This window comes from Schistocerca piceifrons, chromosome 8 (assembly GCF_021461385.2).
Source record: "Schistocerca piceifrons isolate TAMUIC-IGC-003096 chromosome 8, iqSchPice1.1, whole genome shotgun sequence".
NCBI classification, from domain to species: domain Eukaryota; kingdom Metazoa; phylum Arthropoda; class Insecta; order Orthoptera; family Acrididae; genus Schistocerca; species Schistocerca piceifrons.
The window spans coordinates 247,543,233-247,561,466 of record NC_060145.1 but is presented as its reverse complement, the minus strand read 5'-3'; the positions used below and the strand labels follow the sequence as shown (position 1 = coordinate 247,561,466).

General features: G+C 44.6%; 1 protein-coding gene across 2 annotated transcripts; it reads left to right on the top strand.

The window, feature by feature from the left end:
- Positions 1-4,518: 4,518 nt before the first annotated feature.
- On the top strand, positions 4,519-14,149 carry LOC124711886 (endocuticle structural glycoprotein SgAbd-1). Of its 2 annotated transcripts, XM_047242130.1 has the most exons (4): positions 4,519-4,671; positions 10,628-10,944; positions 13,520-13,801; positions 13,854-14,149. In XM_047242130.1, the coding sequence occupies exons 1-3, from the start codon at positions 4,660-4,662 to the stop codon at positions 13,794-13,796; spliced, it is 606 nt and encodes a 201-aa protein (XP_047098086.1). In that variant the 5' UTR covers positions 4,519-4,659; the 3' UTR covers positions 13,797-13,801; positions 13,854-14,149. The 2 variants fall into 2 exon arrangements, with proteins under 2 accessions (XP_047098086.1, XP_047098085.1); XM_047242129.1 differs by having other exon boundaries at positions 13,520-14,149.
- Positions 14,150-18,234: the final 4,085 nt, after the last annotated feature.

The following is an 18,234-nucleotide window of genomic DNA, read 5'->3' as shown; positions in this document are numbered from 1 at the left end:
CTCTTCGACAAGGCCACTGGCAGGATTTGGGTGACTTCTTATATTGGAAGTCTTCGGCCACTAATGCACATTATTAATCAGAATTCAAGCGGTGGCGGAGTTCGAACCCGGGACCGAGGCCTACATTGCCAGAAAAAACAAACTGCATGTAAGAATGAACATGGTCCAAGGACAGATTTGTGCTGATCTATGCCGGCCGGGATGGCCGAGCGGTTCTAGGCCCCACAGTCTGGAAACGTGCGACCACTACGGTCGCGGGTTCGAATCCTGCCTCGGGCATGGATGTGTGATGTCCTTAGGTTGGTTATGTTTAAGTAGTTCTAAGTTCTAGGGGACTTACGACCACAGCAGTTGAGTCCCATAGTGCTCAGAGCCATTTGAACCATGTTTTTGCTGATCTATTGTGCCCTCCAGAATGACGCGGGCATCTAGGGAACGACCTCCGGCCTCGGCCTCATGACTTTCAGATGTTTCATGCCGAACACGTCAACGGTCATCTGCCCGATGGAGCATGAAATGTGATTCATCTGAAACGGCGGTATTCATTTCTTTACGATCACTGTTCTTACGCCGTGTACGTGAATGCGTGTAATTCAAATTTTTTGTAGGCACTTCGGACAGCCAGCGTTGACGCCCGAGGAAATCGGGCAACTTACTCACAGTGACATCGAAACACGACGTCTTATATCTTCCATTCTGTCACGTAACCTTTTAAGTGACTAATATTTTGAGCCGGCCGGAGTGGCCGTGCGGTTCTAGGCGCTGTAGTCAGGAACCGAGTGACCGCTACGGTCGCAGGTCCGACTCCTGCCTCTGGCATGGATGTGTGTGATGTCCTTAGGTTAGTTAGGTTTAATCAGTTCTAAGTTCTAGGCGACTTATGACCTCAGAAGTTAAGTAGCATAGTGCTCAGAGCCATTTCAACCAACTAATATTTTGTCCGGTGGCCTCACATGCACACACGTTTGTCATATACTAAGGTGACAAAAGTCATGGGATTCCTTTTAATATTATGTCGGACTTCCTTTAGGCCGGCTTGGTGCAGCACCTCGAAGTGGCATAGACTCCACAAGTCCTTGGAAGTCCACTGCAGAAATACTGGGCGATGTTGACTCTATAGACGTCCATAAGTTTGAAAGTGTTGCCGGTTCAGGATTTGTGCGCCAAGTGATTTCTCGTTAAGGCCCCATTAATATTCGACGGGATTTATGCCGGTCGCTCTGGGTGACCAAATCATTCGCTCCAACTGTCCAGAATGTTCTACAAACCAACCGCGAACGATTGTGGCTGGGTGACATGGCGCACTGTGATCCATAAAAATTTCATCGTTTTTTGGAAACATGAAGTCCATGAGTGGTTGCGAAAGGTCTGCAAGTAGCCGAGCATAACAATTTCCAGTCAATAACCGGTTCAATTCGACCAGAGAACCAGTCTATTCCATCTAAACATATCTCACACCATCATAGAGCCACTATCAACTTGCGCAGTGCCTTGTTGACGGACCGATGGCTTCGTGGGGTTTGCGCCATACTCCACCCTTACCATCAGCTCTTACCAACCGAAACCGGGACTCAGCCAATCGAAACCGGGACTCAGCTGCCCAGGTCACGGTTTTCCAGTCGTCTAGGATCCAACCGATATGGTCACGACCCCAGGAAAGGAGCGGCAGGAGATGTCGTGCTGTTAGCAATGGCATTCGCGTCGTTCGTCAGCTACCACAGCCCGTTAACGCCAAATTTCGCCACTCTGTCCCAACGGATAAGTTCGTCGTACGCCCCACAGTGACTTCTGTTGGCACTGACAGCTCTACTAAACATCACTGCTCTCGGTCTATAGTGAAAGGTACCACCTGAAATGTGGTTTTCATGGCACACGCCAGACACTGCTGATCGGGAATACTGCATTCCCTTACGACATCCCAAATGGAATGTCCCATGAGTCTACCTCCAACAACCATTCCGCGTTCAAAGTCTGTCAATTCACGTCGCGAGGCCACAGTCACGTCGGAAATGATAACTTTACCATTTGCACTGACCTTTTCTGCCTCGTGTATGCGATATTACCGTCATCTCTAATTATACTCATCGCTATCCCATGACTTTTGTCACCTCAGGGTAAAATGGTGTAACTGGAGGTAGCAGTGGATCCTAAAGATGTTGTTTTGCAATTTTTTTTTAATTCCTGATGTTGGAATATTGCTATGTGCTATCTTATAAGACGTATGATCGCAAGTAATGCCTTAGACTTTATTATTTTGTTCTCAATATCGACTGATGTATTACATGTCACGCAAATTTCTCCGCCGACTATGCCGCTTCGCCAAAGGGCTCGGAATTGTAGGGTGAAACATGGCAGTGTTTGACGTAACTATGTCTAAGCGTGAGAAAGAGCGTCTGTAATCTAGTTTGTAACAGTAGAAGATTTCGTCAACACATGGAGCACCACCTCGTTAAGCACGACAGTGTCACAGCACATACGAGCGCTGTGACATCTGCAACAATTCGACGACTTGCGTCCACCGCTACTAATCGTCCTCGATACAGTCCCTACTTAACCCTATCCTATTTTCATATGTTTAAAAACCTTAAAAACCGCCTTCGAGGGCATCCCTTTGACAGGGTGAAGCGATGCAAGCGAAGATGAGGTCGTGGCTCGTTAAAAAAAATGAAAAATCCTACAGTTACGATTTCAGTAAACTGGTTTCTCGTAGGGAGAAATGTGTTCGTTGACAGGGTGACTATGTAGAGAAATAAATACGTAGACGTGGAGTATGAAGATGCAGGATGTTAACAAACCGGCCGGTGTGACCATGTGGGCGCTTCAGTCTGGAACCGCGCGACCGCTACTGTAGTAGGTTCGAATCCTGCTTCGGGCATGGATGTGTGTGAAGTCCTTAGGTTAGTTAGACTTAAATGTTAAGTCCCATAGGGCTCAGAGGCATTTGAACTGTTTTCTTCCAGATGGAAGCCGAAGTTTCGTTCCCAGCGTTTCTCAGTTGTCGACATCGTCGCTTAGTTGAAGTGTTCCTGGTAATAAAGCGCTTATATTTAGTCGCAAATTGTGCATCCTTAGTCGCTAGCGGCATGCCGGTACCGTTAGTGGCTCTTTACAAGACTCATCCCCAAAGTCACAGAGAGAGAGAGAGAGAGAGAGAGAGAGAGAGAGAGCCAGAGAAAGAGAGAATCTATGAAGCTCTGCCTTGATATCTCACTAACAAGTAACAATATCGAATACACGATCTGATCAGTCGACATTAATGTGAGGTGGGTCCACCCTTCGCCTTTGAGTAAGCTTGAACTCTGCTGGGGAAAGTCTCAATGAGGCATCTGAATGTCTGTTGTGGAATGAAATCCCTTCTTCCTCATGATCCATATCTGAGCGAAGTCGATGTTCTAACTCATCCAAACGGTGTTCGGGAGTCGAGACACTAGGCAGGTCAGTCTTTGTTATTGCCCACAAACCATTGTCTCATAAATTTTGGTTGGTGACAGAGTGCATTTAAGATACAATCATCACCCCCGAACTGTTCCTCTAATTTGCACAAAGCACAGTACTGCAAAAATGTTCATAATCTTACAAATTTGGGGTATTCTTAAGTTTAACAAAGAGACAAGAGCCCTATCACGAATGACGCCTCCATACCGTAGCAGGATGATAGATAAAGTTCTCGAGGCATATGCCAAATCCAAACTTGTCCATCGGATAGCCAGAGGGAACCGCAAATGATTCCTCCAAATCAGTCATTTCCAGTGGTCTACTATTATCGCTCTTTACAGCACCTCAAAGGTAGCTTAGCATTGACTACAGAAATTTGTGAAAAGTCGTGAGCTGCTCGAACGTTGTACCTCATTCTTTCTAACTCCCCACGCACAGCTATCGTGCTAGCTGGACTGTTGGTAGTCAGCAGTGCTTTCGTCCGCTAATTTCATGCGGTTTTTGACAACTACGAATTCCACTTTGCAATTGCATTACCAGAAGAGTTGGACAACTTCAGACGGGTTGAAATGTCCCTATCTAAATGGTTACTCAGGTGAGATCCGTAGAGATATCCACATCCTAAGATACTGAACGTTCTTGACCAACCTGCTCTGCTGTTATTGCTTCTTTACGCACGTCATAATACCCTCTTGTATACCTACACTGGCGGGCCCACCCATCGTGTCATTTAATAGTGGATTCTGAATTACATTTGGGTGTCAGTATATTTTTGATCCGAGTGTGAGAAAGAGGAAAGCGTCTAACTTTATGACAGTATAACGCAGAACAGTAGACATACCGTTAAACACGAGAGCATTTCGGTTGGTCAGTTGTCGAAGACGACGAGAATCGGGCGAAAACGACTTGCACGTGGAATCGGGGGGGGGGGGGGGGGGGGGACAAAAGGACACGATGTGTCGCGTTCTGGCAATACAAGGACCGCACGCGAATCAGGCGGAATGCCGGCCATAAAGACGACACCGCCGCCGCTTCCCCGCCTCCTGCGCCTCTCCGCTGCTCCCGGAGAGGCGTCCTCGCGGCCACTACCGGCTGATGGCTGACGCCGCCGCCGGTCACGTGGTACGGCCGCTCCCTGGGGGTGGCGCCCCGCGACGGTATATATGCCCGCTGCCTGCTCCCACAGGCAGCACTTTCTGACAGAGGATCTGCTCGCCTTCTACAATGAACACCTTGGTAAGTCCTCTCAGTTTAATTTTCCTCACAGCTACACTAAAGTACAGCCAAATTAGTTTTCAATATTACTAATAGTTCCCAGTTTATATCTGACGTATCCTGTTCTTCTTAACGTATGTTATACGTGTTGTTAATTCAAAAAAATGGTTCAAAGGGCTCAGAGTACTATGGGACTTAACAGCTGTGGTCATCAGTCCCCTAGAACTTAGAACTACTTAAACCTAACTAACCTAAGGACATCACACACATCCATGCCCGAGGCAGGATTCAAACCTGCGACCGTAGCAGTCCCGCGGTTCCGGACTGAGCGCCTAGAACCGCTAGACCACCGCGGCCGGCTGTTAATTCCTAGTTCCAGTTCCGTCACGTATAAATTTCACCTATTTCTTGCAAATACATCCCCTAGACCCTAGGTGTACATAGGCTCGGATCTCATCATACCGTGCTGAAAAACTAATATTTTCAACGCCTTTTTGTCATTGCATAGGAATACGAGAAGACACACCCTAGATTTTACATAGATTTCCTAGTTTTTGCTTCCAAGAAAACACATCGCTTCTTGCTTGGACTTTTGGTATGTTAGTAAGCTTTACTTCTGTACTTGAAAATTTAACATCCTTACGACGCTAGTAGAGATGTAAGGACGTTCAGATAGAGGAAGGCTGGTACTTTCTGAGATGCCCGTGGATTGAAATGTACAAAATAAGTGGTATAGATAGAGTGAAATATAGCAAGGAACTGAAGAGAGTTGGATACAATTACTGTATGTAATCAAAACGCCGGCCTGAGTGGCCGAGCAGTTCTAGGCGCTTCAGTCTGGAACCGCTCTACCGCTACGGTCGCAGGTTCGAATCCTGCCTCGGGCATGCATGTGTGTGATGTCCTTATGTTTGTTGGGTTTAAGTAGTACTAAGTTCTAGGGGACTGATGTGATGACCTCAGATGTTAACTCCCGTAGTGCTCAGAGCCATTTGAACCATTTTTTTGTAATCAAAAACAAGGAAAAGGAAGTGGATAGTGTTTGGCAGGGAATAACAATTAGGGAGGAATACATGTCAGATCATGTACCATGTGCCGAACGGCAGCAGATTCTGCAGCATTAATGGGGGAGCGGTGGACCGTCAGAATCGGAGACACAAAGGATCTGCTAGCAAGGCGGAAAATGTAATGATGATTTTGATCATGGTGAATCAGTATGTCAGACGCTGTTACGGAAGGCTTGATCCTAAGTAGATGTTTCCTGTACTGAGGCAGCTGCCACTTTCGGGTTAATACTTCTGCGTACTACCTGGCCACCCGACAGTCTTCTAACTAGACTTGACAGTGTAACACTTCTTTAGTTAATCGGTCGATGCATACTGTTTCCAATTTTCTCGGTTTTCGGGTGGCCCCGCTCCGATCGCTTGCGGCGAAAACACATATTCAGATGTATTTATTCCCTTTCTCTGGCCAGTGCAAGGTAGCTGTGAATTCTTTTCTATCTTGGCAGCGTGAGGACGACACTTCGCTGGTAAAGGCACTGAACAGGTTAGGTGCAGGATACTACCAAACGAAGGTCATGCGGTTCAACGACTACACACAGAACGACATTACAGAGACCTACATAATGGTAAATAGGTACTAATATTTATTTTATAGTGGTCGGCAAGAACATAGATGTATATAAGTTACTTCAGTTTTCACAGTGCGTAATATGAGAATTGTAAGGCACATACAAGTTGCAGGTGGATTGACACTACAACAGAGCTTGTGCATACTCGATAATGTATTTAGTTTTATTTACAGGGAAACTGACGCACTTTTTTGACAAGAAATACAGGTCCTTCTCACCCGGCAACTTGATATCATAGCCACTTGATTCACTATATCAAAAAATCGTTTCTACTGCATTTCTCAGCTTTGTATTTAATGAACAGAATTCCCTCGTCCCGCTAATGCGTTCTTTTTTGACTATCTCTGAGTTTTCTAGTAAGCCGAGGAACTGCAAAGGGAAAATATGTATTTCTCAAAAAATTAAATTATGTAGTTTCAGAGACATAGTATTACCACCATGGAAGCTTATCTACTCCAGCTGCACTGTGCCTCGGAATGCATGTCCTCAGTATCTGAATAGTAAGGTGCAAATGGCTCTGAGCACTATGCGACTTAACGTCTGAGGTCATCAGTCGCCTAGAACTTAGAACTAATTAAACCTAAATAACCTAAGGACACCACACACATCCATGCCCGAGGCAGGATTCGAACCTGCGACCTGAGCGGTCGCTCGGCTCCAGACTGTAGCGCCTAGAACCGCACGGCCACTCCGGCCGGCATCTGAATATATCATTTGTTTATAACTGCACAGTACTTTACCAGTCTATGCGCATAACTCGAAACCATTGGTAATATACTGGTCTATGATTCATAACCATGATTTCCGATGTTCGCTATTTATTTCTTTCAAATTGAGTACTGGTACCATTCGATACCAATGTGTAAAAAACATCCCCGATGTTAATGCTTTCTTCTTCACATTGTGTTCACATAGTATATGCCCATTCTCGTGTTACTTAATCTCACGATAATTACACGTTTCAGATATTTATATGATTATGAGCAGATGAAGAAACAAGGCCTTGTAGTCTTATTCCCTCATGTAGTCTTATAATGAGCGAGACAGTAGCTGCCTCTGCTAGAGCATGGAGGAATATTTAACATGACTAACTGAAACCAGCTAGACAACACTATCTAGAGTTGATTGGGTTGCGTGAGAAAAGAGGTATGTTTATCGCACCAAATCTTACAGTGATGATAGCGAAGTTCTATTACAAACACTGTGTGTGCTTTAGTGTGCGAGCTTACAGTGATAGTAGCAGAGTTCTATTCGAGCAGTTATGGAAGTCGTCGGGGGTATAATTTCCAAAGAGAAGACGCGTCTCTTTCCTGCGCCATCGGAAAACCACACGCTCTCGCATTGATGCTGCAGACGGAGCTAAATAAATTGGACACTGTAAACGAACTCAAGGTGAGAGGTAAGACAGCATTCAGGACATTCTCTTGCTTACTACAATTATACGTCATTGTTACCTGACCAACGTAACGGGTATATCTACTTGGCATCCAGAGACTAGTTAGCGAGTGTCGTACAATTCCCTGTCGACTGAAAATAGGGGTGTGGAGTCAGGTTTTCAGCGTTGTTTTATGCCAATACTGTAGTTTTCCATTTCTACCTAAAACAGAACAAATTAGTTAAAATAACAAGAGATTCAGGCAAGCTTGATTAATTGCGGTGGGAATCTAAAGATAAACTACCGATCACACAGTAATAGGGAAAGCGGGCTGTACTTGCAGATGAACAAACTCCCGAGAAGCCGAGAGAAAGGAGTATATGTTTCGCTTTATGGGGTGTCTCACATTATTCCGAACAGCCTCTTTCTCAAATGTTCACGAATTATTTCCAGTTTTGAAATAAATGTTTGGGTTGAAACTTCCTGAGGGGTTAAAACTGTGTGCTAGATTCGTACTGAGAGTCTCGCCTGTCGCGAAAAATACTCTTAACTGCTCAGGTATCCAGTCACGATCTAACTGCTCCAGCTTCGTCTGCATCTGACTTGTACTTGACAAACTAAACGAATACTCGACATTAAGAGTGTAGAAATCGGGCTGTAGATCAGTGCTGAAGGTCTCAATAACAAGTTCATGAGCTGAACATTCACTCGATATTCTGAAACTAGAACGAGAGACACAGATGACATTGCTGAATTTTGTTGGGAGACAGTTTTCCACCATTCATTGTCCCCATGACACTGTCTGAGCTATTCAGCATGGATCAGCAATCTAGTTATCAGGCTTTCTCCCGAAAAGCTGTCAGTTGGATCCAGAATGGGTGGTTTGTTGATTCGAGAAGTACCTATATCAATCACATTGTGATGGAGAAGTTGTAAAGCGAGGTGGAAGTATTCTGAACTCGACAAGAAGAAGATTTCTAGTAAGGGGGTGGGGGAGGGGGGGAGCAGCATGCTTAACGTTGTTCTTGGATTCCATTTAACTAGATAACATTACCACACGAAAGATATTGCACAACGCCCAAAAGCATTTCCAGTGTAACCGCCTAAAGGTGATCATTAACCATAATTTTGTCACCGCTTCGTTAGAGCTTGGTATTCAACGTAATTCCGGTAAGTAGGGCTTTTATAGATGGTGTGAACAGGGTAGCCAGATAACAACGAATACACTCCAGGCGGTCCACCTATTTTAACAGGGGGGTGGGGGAGCCTTGCCGTCTAGCCTTCTAAAGTAGTGTCACGGTGACGGGCCAGTTTCCAACGCCAGATCAAGATCATTAGAAATGGCGCAGGTCCACCTCGAAAGTTCACTGAGTACAATTACAACTAGCAATCCCAACGTATTTTCAAAAATTTCTTTTCCATGACCACTACAAAAAATAAAAAATACAAATTTCATTACTTGGTTCTGACTTTTATTAACAGCATACTCTTTAAAGAGGTACTCGTTCGTCCAGAACCTGAAAATATGTTTTAGCACTGCCTTCGGTGTATCATTGTATTTCCAGTAGTGTCTACGACAATTTTTGTACAAACTCCCATGTACTAATACGAGGGACAGGGAGAGACTTTATGATCACCACAGTTCTTCTTAAATTTTTTGGGAAAGTTTAGCTGACAAAAATCATAACAATTACAGAATCCATTAAAAATACACAAAATATATTTCTTTTTAATTTAAAAATGTAATCTACACGACCAGATTAGAATATTTACAAGAGGCTGGTATAAAGTAACGCAGTCCCCTTACTATTGCTTCAAGCTAGGCTCTTGTTTGTGTATATTAGTCTTCGTGAGCCATGCTTCAAACGTTACTTCTCAACCCGACTCCAAAAAATATCTCCCACTGCTCCTGTACTAGCGGCTGCTGAGAGACTGTACGCGACGGGAATTTCGCTGCGAGTCAGGTGTGCGTTGTAACGTGATCAAGAGCCGAACACCACTAGTCATTTGAAAAACATGTTCATGACTTTAAGTACATTAGCGTCGTAACAGACTAACTTGTTAAGTTCCGATTGACATAAATATCCTGTATCCTCTCACCTCCAGAGTACTGGCAGTTCCTGAATAATTTCGGAGAAAATCTACACCTAAGTGTACGTAGTATCAGTCGCTGCTATGTAGTTCATTCACAAGTTGCGACATTGTCGCGAATAAAGCAGTGACCCGTATATACTGTAAGTTTTCTTTAATTTACGTCTATGGTCACAAACTTTTCGTTAACAGATTACCGGATTCGGTCTATAACGACCATCATCAGATCTGTTTTACAAAAACGAAACAAAGTCCTAATGTACTGCAGTCATGGTGGTATCGTCAAATGTTAAATGAAAATTTTTATAAAACAGATTTGATGATGGGCATTATAGACCGAAACCGATAAACTGTTAACACAAAGTTTGTGACCATAGACGTAAATTAAAGGATAGTTAATGTAGTTCATTAATGCCGGTACTGTACTGAAATGCGTGTTTTCTCCACAATACAGTTACATAAACTTTAAAGGGTAGGTTTTCTCCTCTATTTCTAGCTTGCAATGTGGACGTGAAGTCTCTAAAGCAAATTTCACTTGAATTCCACCGAAGGGCAAAGTTATCCCTTGGCACTGATGCTCCACATGAAAGAAGACGATAATAAACACTGTTTCGCTGACAGCAGGGCAACATTTCTTTTTAAGCGAATAAAACAGAACACGGACTGACGCAGGGCGAAAAGGAGCATGTGTGCATTGTTTTGCGTTTCCGAGGCACAGCCTATAGGCCTTGTTCTGAGCTGTACAGTACACCTCGAAAGCCAGGTGGAGCGTGCTGTACACAATGAACTCGAGACGCACAGAGAAAGTCGTCACAATGGGAAGCTGTTGGAGAAAACCCTCGCGACTGGGTGCGCACTGTATCCGTGCCCCTCCGCAGGTACTGGTGGCTCTGACGGTGTTGTGCGGCGCGGCGGTGGCGCGGCCGCAGGTGCCCGTCTTCGACCCGTTCCCCAAGTACAACCCCATCGACGTGCGGATCCCGCGGCCGTCCGCCACGCCGGCGCGCCCGTCGCCGCCGGCGAGCCGCGCTCCGCCCCCACCGCGCCCCGTCGTGCCGTCGCAGCCGCTGCCGGCCCCCGCGCCACAGCCCGCCTTCGTGCCAGCGCGCACCATCCCGCAGGCCTCCTCAGAGGGCCACTGGATCATCATCAAGCAGGCCAAGGACCAGGGCAACGATGGATCCTACCGGTGGAAGTAAGTATTCATACGTCCTCCATGCTTCTTCCAAACTACTCACTGACTAATAGAGGTACAACCGAAAAGATCTAGTAGAGGACATTGAAACAAGCAAGTATCTTAGGTCAGGAAACCAACTGTCTCCCCGAGAGGAAATACCCGCATTCGTGTTGTTATATGCCTGTCTGCATGACGCTGCACGTGGTGGAAGGATGCTTATGCACCGGCAGACTTTGAGGTGGCTGTCAACACGTATAGGCATCGCTGAATAAATGTGCTGAGGCCTGCCTGAACAGTGGCCGTGTGGAACTACTGTAGCAGTGTATTTATCTTCAAGTGCATATCTGCAGTTGGATCCCGGGGGCACTCTAAGCACTCAGTCATAATTCGATGTATCGGGGTAAACATTGTTTTAAAGATCTGTTTTTATTAAAAACGACAGGCATTGTAGCACTTCACAGTTATTTGACACCTGTGAATGGTAAAAATACGCCTAAATCCCGATCGTGGAGAAAAAATGTAATTATTTAGTAACAATCCAGGAGAAAAATATACGCTCTCTAAGCGCCTAAAGTAACAACAGCCGTTCTCATAGGGCAGCACACATACTTCCATGGTGTGAAGAACACTGAGACACTCCATCGATCTCGATATTAACCTCGCTGAAAATACCTGTTGGTATTTGGAACAGATTGGAACAGTAGCCGCAATATCTCAAAAATTCAGTACGTCTACGCGATGCACTTGTAGCTGAGGAAACTTATTACCTGTCTGTCTTTGTAAAATAATTTATTACTTTATGATCTTTTCCAAATATGTAATATTCATTCGACTGCTTTGGCCACAAAGTTGCGTCTTCAGATAATCTTGAAAGCGTATAACCATAAATTTTATATGGTTTTGAGATGTTTTTTTCGTAGATTAATCACGTCTGAAGTTGGCAACTTGGTGTCGGAACCGTTAGTGTGAATATTATATATTATAAGTGATAGTGACGTTTTGAACCTCGCATAGTTCCATTTGGCAGTACGTTTGAAAAGACTCTCTTCGTTGCTCGAGAGTATCGAATATCAAGGCTACAGGCGCTGCTACGTATTACTAGTGTGCTGCCTTAGACGGTGACGAATAACACTACTGGCCATTAAAAATGCTACACCAAGAAGAAATGCAGATGATAAACGGGTATTCATTGGCCAAATATATTATACTAGAACTGACATGTGATTACATTTTCACGCAATTTGGGTGCATAGATCCTGAGAAATCAGTGCCCAGAACAACCACCTCTGGCCGTAATAACGGCCTTGATACGCCTGGGCATTGAGTCAATCAGAGCTTGGATGGCGCGTACAGATACAGCTGCCCATGCAGCTTCAACACGATACCACAGTTCATCAAGAGTAGCGGCTGGCGTATTGTAACGAGCCAATTGCTCAGCCACCATTGACCAGACGTTTTCAATTGGAGAGAGATCTGTAGAATGCGCTGGCCAGGGCAGCAGTCGAACAATTTCTGTATCCAAAGACGCCCGTATAGGACCTGCATCATGCGATCGTGCAGTATCCTGCTGAAATATAGGATTTCGCAGGGTTCCAATGAAGGGTAGAGCTACGGGTCATAACACATCTGAAATCTAACGTCCACTGTTCAAAGTGCCGACAATGCGAACAAGAAGTGACCGAGATGTGTAATCAGTGGCACCCCATACCATGACGCCGGGTCATACGCCAGTATGGCGATGACGAATACACGCTTCCAATGTGCGTGCAGCGCGATGTCGCCAAACACGGATGCGACCTTCATGATGCTGTAAACAGAACCTGTATTCATCCGAAAAAATGACGTTTTGCAATTCGTGCACCCAGGTTCGTCTTTGAGTACACCTTCGCAGGCGCTCCTGTCTGTGATGCAGCGTCAAGGGTAACCGTAGCCATGGTCTCCGAGCTGATAGTCCATGCTGCTGCAAACGTCGTCGAACTGTTCGTGCAGAATACTGTTGTCTAGCAAACGTCCCCATCCGTCGACTCAGGGATCGAGACGTGGCTGCACGATCCGTTAGAGCCATGCGGATAAGATGCCTGTCATCTCGAGTGCTAGTGATACGAGGTCGTTGGGATCCAGCCCGGCGTTCCGTATTACCCTCCTGATCCCACCTATTCCATATTCTGCAAACAGTCATTGGATCTCGACCAGCGCGAGCAGCAATGTGCGATACGATATACCACATTCGCGATAGGCTACAATCCGACCTGTATCAAAGTCGGGAACGTGATGGTACGCATTTCTCCTCCTTACACGAGGCATCACAACGACGTTTCACCAGGCAACTGCTGTTTGTGTATGAGAAATCGGTTGGAAACTTTCCTCATATCAGCACGTTGTAGGTGTCGCCACCGGCACCAACCTTGTGTGAATGCTCTGAAAAGCTAATGATTTACATGTCACAGCATCTTCTTCCAGTCGGTTAAATTAGGCGTCCGTAGCATGTCATTTTCGTGGTGTTGCAATTTTAATGTCCAGTAGTGTACTTTCCCGGTGAGCTTAATTGCGATACGATTTGGTATACCTGTATCTCACTGTGCCCTGTCCGCAGCTACGAGACGGAGAACGGCATCGCGGCTGAGGAGACGGGCGCCCTGAAGGCGATCGCGCCCAACGAGGACGGCACGGCGGCGCAGGGCTTCTACTCTTACACGGCGCCCGACGGCACGCCAGTCCGTGTCACCTACACCGCCGACGAGAACGGCTTCCAGGCGCAGGGCGACCACTTCCCCGTGGCGCCGCCCATCCCGGAGGCGATCCAGCGCGCGCTCGCATGGAACGCCGCCCACCCGGAGGAGGAGGTCGAGACTCCAGCCAGGAGGGCCTGAGCTTCCTCTCCACCTCACGGATACACTGCCGGACGTCCACCGCCGGACCGTCTTCGACTAACAGAACCGTCTTCGAGCCTCGGACACTTCTACTACCCTAGTAACTTCTCTTCGTTTCCCAACAAGGCGCATCGCCATGCGTCGATGTCTTTCTAGCGTCGTAGCAACGCAGTAACTGTGCTACTTTGCAGCCCCCGTCTCGTGAGTGTGCGGTGCGCGTCTCCTTCTCAACCTCCGCGCGTCTCTTCTTCGCGAGTTCAGTTCCTCACTCTTATGCTGAACGATATTTAAGATCTTATATAATTATGTGTATCATAGCATGGCAATAAAGTTTATACTAAGGCCAGTAAAAACTGTGTTTGTTTCTTTCCTTCATTTTTGACATTATAACCTACACTGCTAAAAATTTCTTGAAATTTGGGACTTCCATATCCTTTAAAGAATAAATTATTTTCTTCTCTTTTCTTTTTTGGTGCAGGGAAGAAACAAATTGACCCTTTCACTAAAATTTTTTTCGCATTTAAAGATGTTAATGGCTGGATCTTTAATCACTGTCATAGTAAGAACACATGCAAAAAAAATATTTGAAGCTATTTCGTTTTCTGCTGTCATGGAATATGCGGCTGGTCCCGGATGAGGTTCGAGTCCTCCCTCGGGCATGGGTGTGTGTGTTTGTGCTTAGGATAATTTAGATTAAGTAGTGTGTAAGCTTAGGGACTGATGACCTTAGCAGTTAAGTCCCGTAAGATTTCAAACACATTTGAACATTTTTCTGTTTCGTTTTATAATGCGGAAAGGGGTGATACGTACAGGATTTTCCATAATACCTTCCTGGGCTTCAGAAGACTACAGCATAAAATACGATACACTTTAAAAACCGACACAAACCATCGCATACAGCATCCGATCAGGTCTGTAACTAACGTAGGTCCTCAACATGGGTGCCATTAGTAACGCAGCAAACGTCAATACGTACGTATGATTCACAGACACAAATTTTCCAGGAAGGCGGACCGCCTTCTAAATCAGTTTGTTGGGTTGCCTATTCGCAGAGGCGAATTAATCCGATACAGTAATACGTGGCAAAGGGGCAATAGAAGACAGCACGACCTATAGACGCAATCTGTAACTACAAAATCCTGCGAACTATTAGCACGCTTCCCTTTACCTGTGGGACATTGATACGTAGCAATAACATGGAGGAAATTTCCACAGGTCATCTGATAACTTATCCTGAGAAACACACGTTCAATTGGTAGTGGAAAGGTTAAACAATAAGCACAGCTGGTAAACGAGCCACAATAGAAAAGATCTACAGCAACTGTCGCAGTAAAATAGTCTCAACGTTCTATCCGACCGGAGGCCCTAGTCACACAACATTTACATAGGAATACATGGCTTCGGGCTGTGATAAAACTCAAACTTCAGTTCATTTTATTTACCTCCGCGATTCCACTTTATTTTTATATGTGTTCGACACAATCATATGAGCAGCTTACAACGGCGTAACCGGTTTCGACCATCAAGTGCTCATCCTCAGACTAAAGATACATGCTGCATGCACATTCCTTTGCGTTGTCAACGATACTGAAGCCAGCATGTGCCTTTAGTCTGAAGCTGATAAGAGACTGGTCGAATCATTTACGTCGTAGTGAAATGCTTATGTGACTGTAGAAAAAATATAAAACCAAAAGAACGTATGTCACTTACTTCATTTTCTGGACAATGTACCATTTTTCCAAATTGTTTCATTGTTCCTACATTTCTGTGCACCTTTATTTCCGTTTTATCTACAACAGAGTTGGGCTACGCCAACTGCACCTAGATGTAACTGTAACGAATGCATTCAAGGCTTAATGAATCCCATATTGTAATGCTCAGAAAAAGTAATTTGTGGATCTCTTTCAACGATCGAAAAGTTACTACTTCCGCCTCCACTGCAGTGCTCTCTGAACAAGTTTTTCAGGCCAGTGACAGGCACTCAACATACAACAGCACAAGGAGTCTTCCTTAGCTTTCGACAAGTTGAAACCGATAGTAGTTATATAAAACTATTGCACAGCGAACTGTATTTTATTAAAGTTCGAAGCAATTTCATGCTGCTGGCACATCAGAAAAAAGTACGTGCGTTTTTCAGCTTAAAGTTAACCGCAGAAGTTGTGCAAGGAAGGTCACTAAATTAGAGACTAAAACGTGAGGAGTTGTGCCAAAGGACTTTCCACTCAGTGGGAGATTTTTAACGAATCGTAAAATACCTTCACGCCACTCGCCAAATAAGTTTCTATGACGGGTACTAATTTTATAGCACAGTGTCACAGCTGATTGCTGATAAATGCTAGTGAGAGTGTAAAGTAACAACCCAACTTTACATGGACCTTATATTTACACTAAAATACGATCCACTGTGGTCTCACAACTGGACCTCACAAAATGACTTTTTCGTCAGCTTCATCGTTTTTCATTTGTATGTTAGAAATCGAGTCGTTACACAACAATGTAATAAACCAAGGCGTTATTGTAATAAACCAGAGTTGAGCTCATTTACGCAAACAGTACTGATGAAAGGCATGTTTCTTGTTTCTAAGCAGACATTGTTATTCTAGTACAGTGTTATCCTGTGTTACTGTACGCTATCAAGATTCAACCAAAGAGTCACTGACGACTTAATTAGTCTGAAAATAGAACATGTATTAGTGTCTGTTACTAGAGGCATTACCATCACAACCAGAAAAAAGAAAACGCTATGGTATCAAAGAACTGCTACATATAAGTACATTTGCTCTTCACTTAAATTTCTTGAGTCGCACCTCTCTCCTCCAAATCAATAGCTCAGATTAATTAGTATCAAGAATTAGAACGATATTATTACAGGCCTTAAGTGGCTCACTCTGGCTCAGAAAGGTGTCTATTATTCAGGAACAAACTTGCTCAGTACATGCCGGCAACCATAAATAGTTTAATTACAAGCAGAGTGCAGTTTACAGTACTAAAAGATTTTGTAATGAACAAAGCCTTATACTTCATCGATGAGTTTATAAACATCATCATACGATGTACGTATTGTTAACGGTACTTCATAACAATGTAATACCTTACTAAGGTTCGTATCTTCAGTACTGTGGTGCGATCTTTGCTTGTAAGCATTAGAGATTGCTCTTCTTTTTGACGATGCTTGGTTACAATCGGTTGCAGATTGCTATATAATATATACACAGTTCTCCAACGTTGAATCATTTCGCATAAGATCTACGGAAGGAGCTACAGCACATTAGACGTCTTATACGGTAATTTCTTCGCTGGCAAGTTGTTCGCTGTATAAACGTGACGTTTCGGAAAGGCCGCTCTTTCCCTCTCTCTCTCTTTCTCTCTCTTCACTCTCTCTCTCTCTCTCTCTCTCTCTCTCTCTCTCTCTCTCTCTCTCTCCTATCTTCTGGGGATGATAGCAAGAGAGAGTAGCCTTTGCGAAACGTCGAGTTCACACTGTGATCTTACGTGGCAGGGAACGCACTAACATTTTATTGCAATGACATGCCACGAAAACATTTATAGCCAATACGTACTGTATTTTTTCACTCTATATTTGCATGGAACGGACAGTGTATTTAATCCAAATAGATTCGTGTGTGGGTAGGGGGAGTTTAGAGAAGGTGTAAGATCGCAGCAGTTTTTGGATAGTTGCGAGAGTTCACAGCCATGGAGAGGAGAAAAAAAATTTAAAGGCAAAGTAATAGGGAAGAAAGAGTACGAGTACATATCTATTCAGAGAGATAGGTCTCTTCATTAAGAGTTTAGTCCGAAACCTGCTGCGATGCAGGTATACTCGAAGAGCAGTACGGTATGGTTACCAGTGCTATCGCACGTGGGAAAGGGAAATCCCCAGTCAAGAACTACCTTGTGTCACTTCGCCATACCACGAGCTCAGGGCCTTGGACGGCTTCCAATGAAGAGCTCATTCCCAGGTGGACACTAGAACTGTGTCAGAAACTCGTCTCATACGTTTTTAGTGCCTGACATTTTCCACGGCTGTTGCCATTTGGAGACGTTTGGCTCTGCTGTTCTCCTTGAGGCGAGACCAGGGTTACGGAGGTCGCCGCCTGTCTGTTTTGATAGCTGCTGTTTGTCTGCCTGACTGTGTCGACTGTCAGTTCATAACACTAATGCGTATGAGCTTCGTTTCCGCGTAGCAGGCGCGCTCGGTTATAACTACTCACAATGCATAGAATAATTTTTCAATTTCTGTAATTTTTCTGAGAATCTTTATCATTCATGGGAATTTTCTTAATTGACATACTTATAAAAATCATTTGTTATGCTGACAATGATATATTTAATGTGGGATACGACCATATCTGTGGAACCAATCTGAGGCACACTGGATATAGATGGAAAAATCAATCAACAGGTAAACGCATTTAAATACCTAAGTACTGAGTTGTCT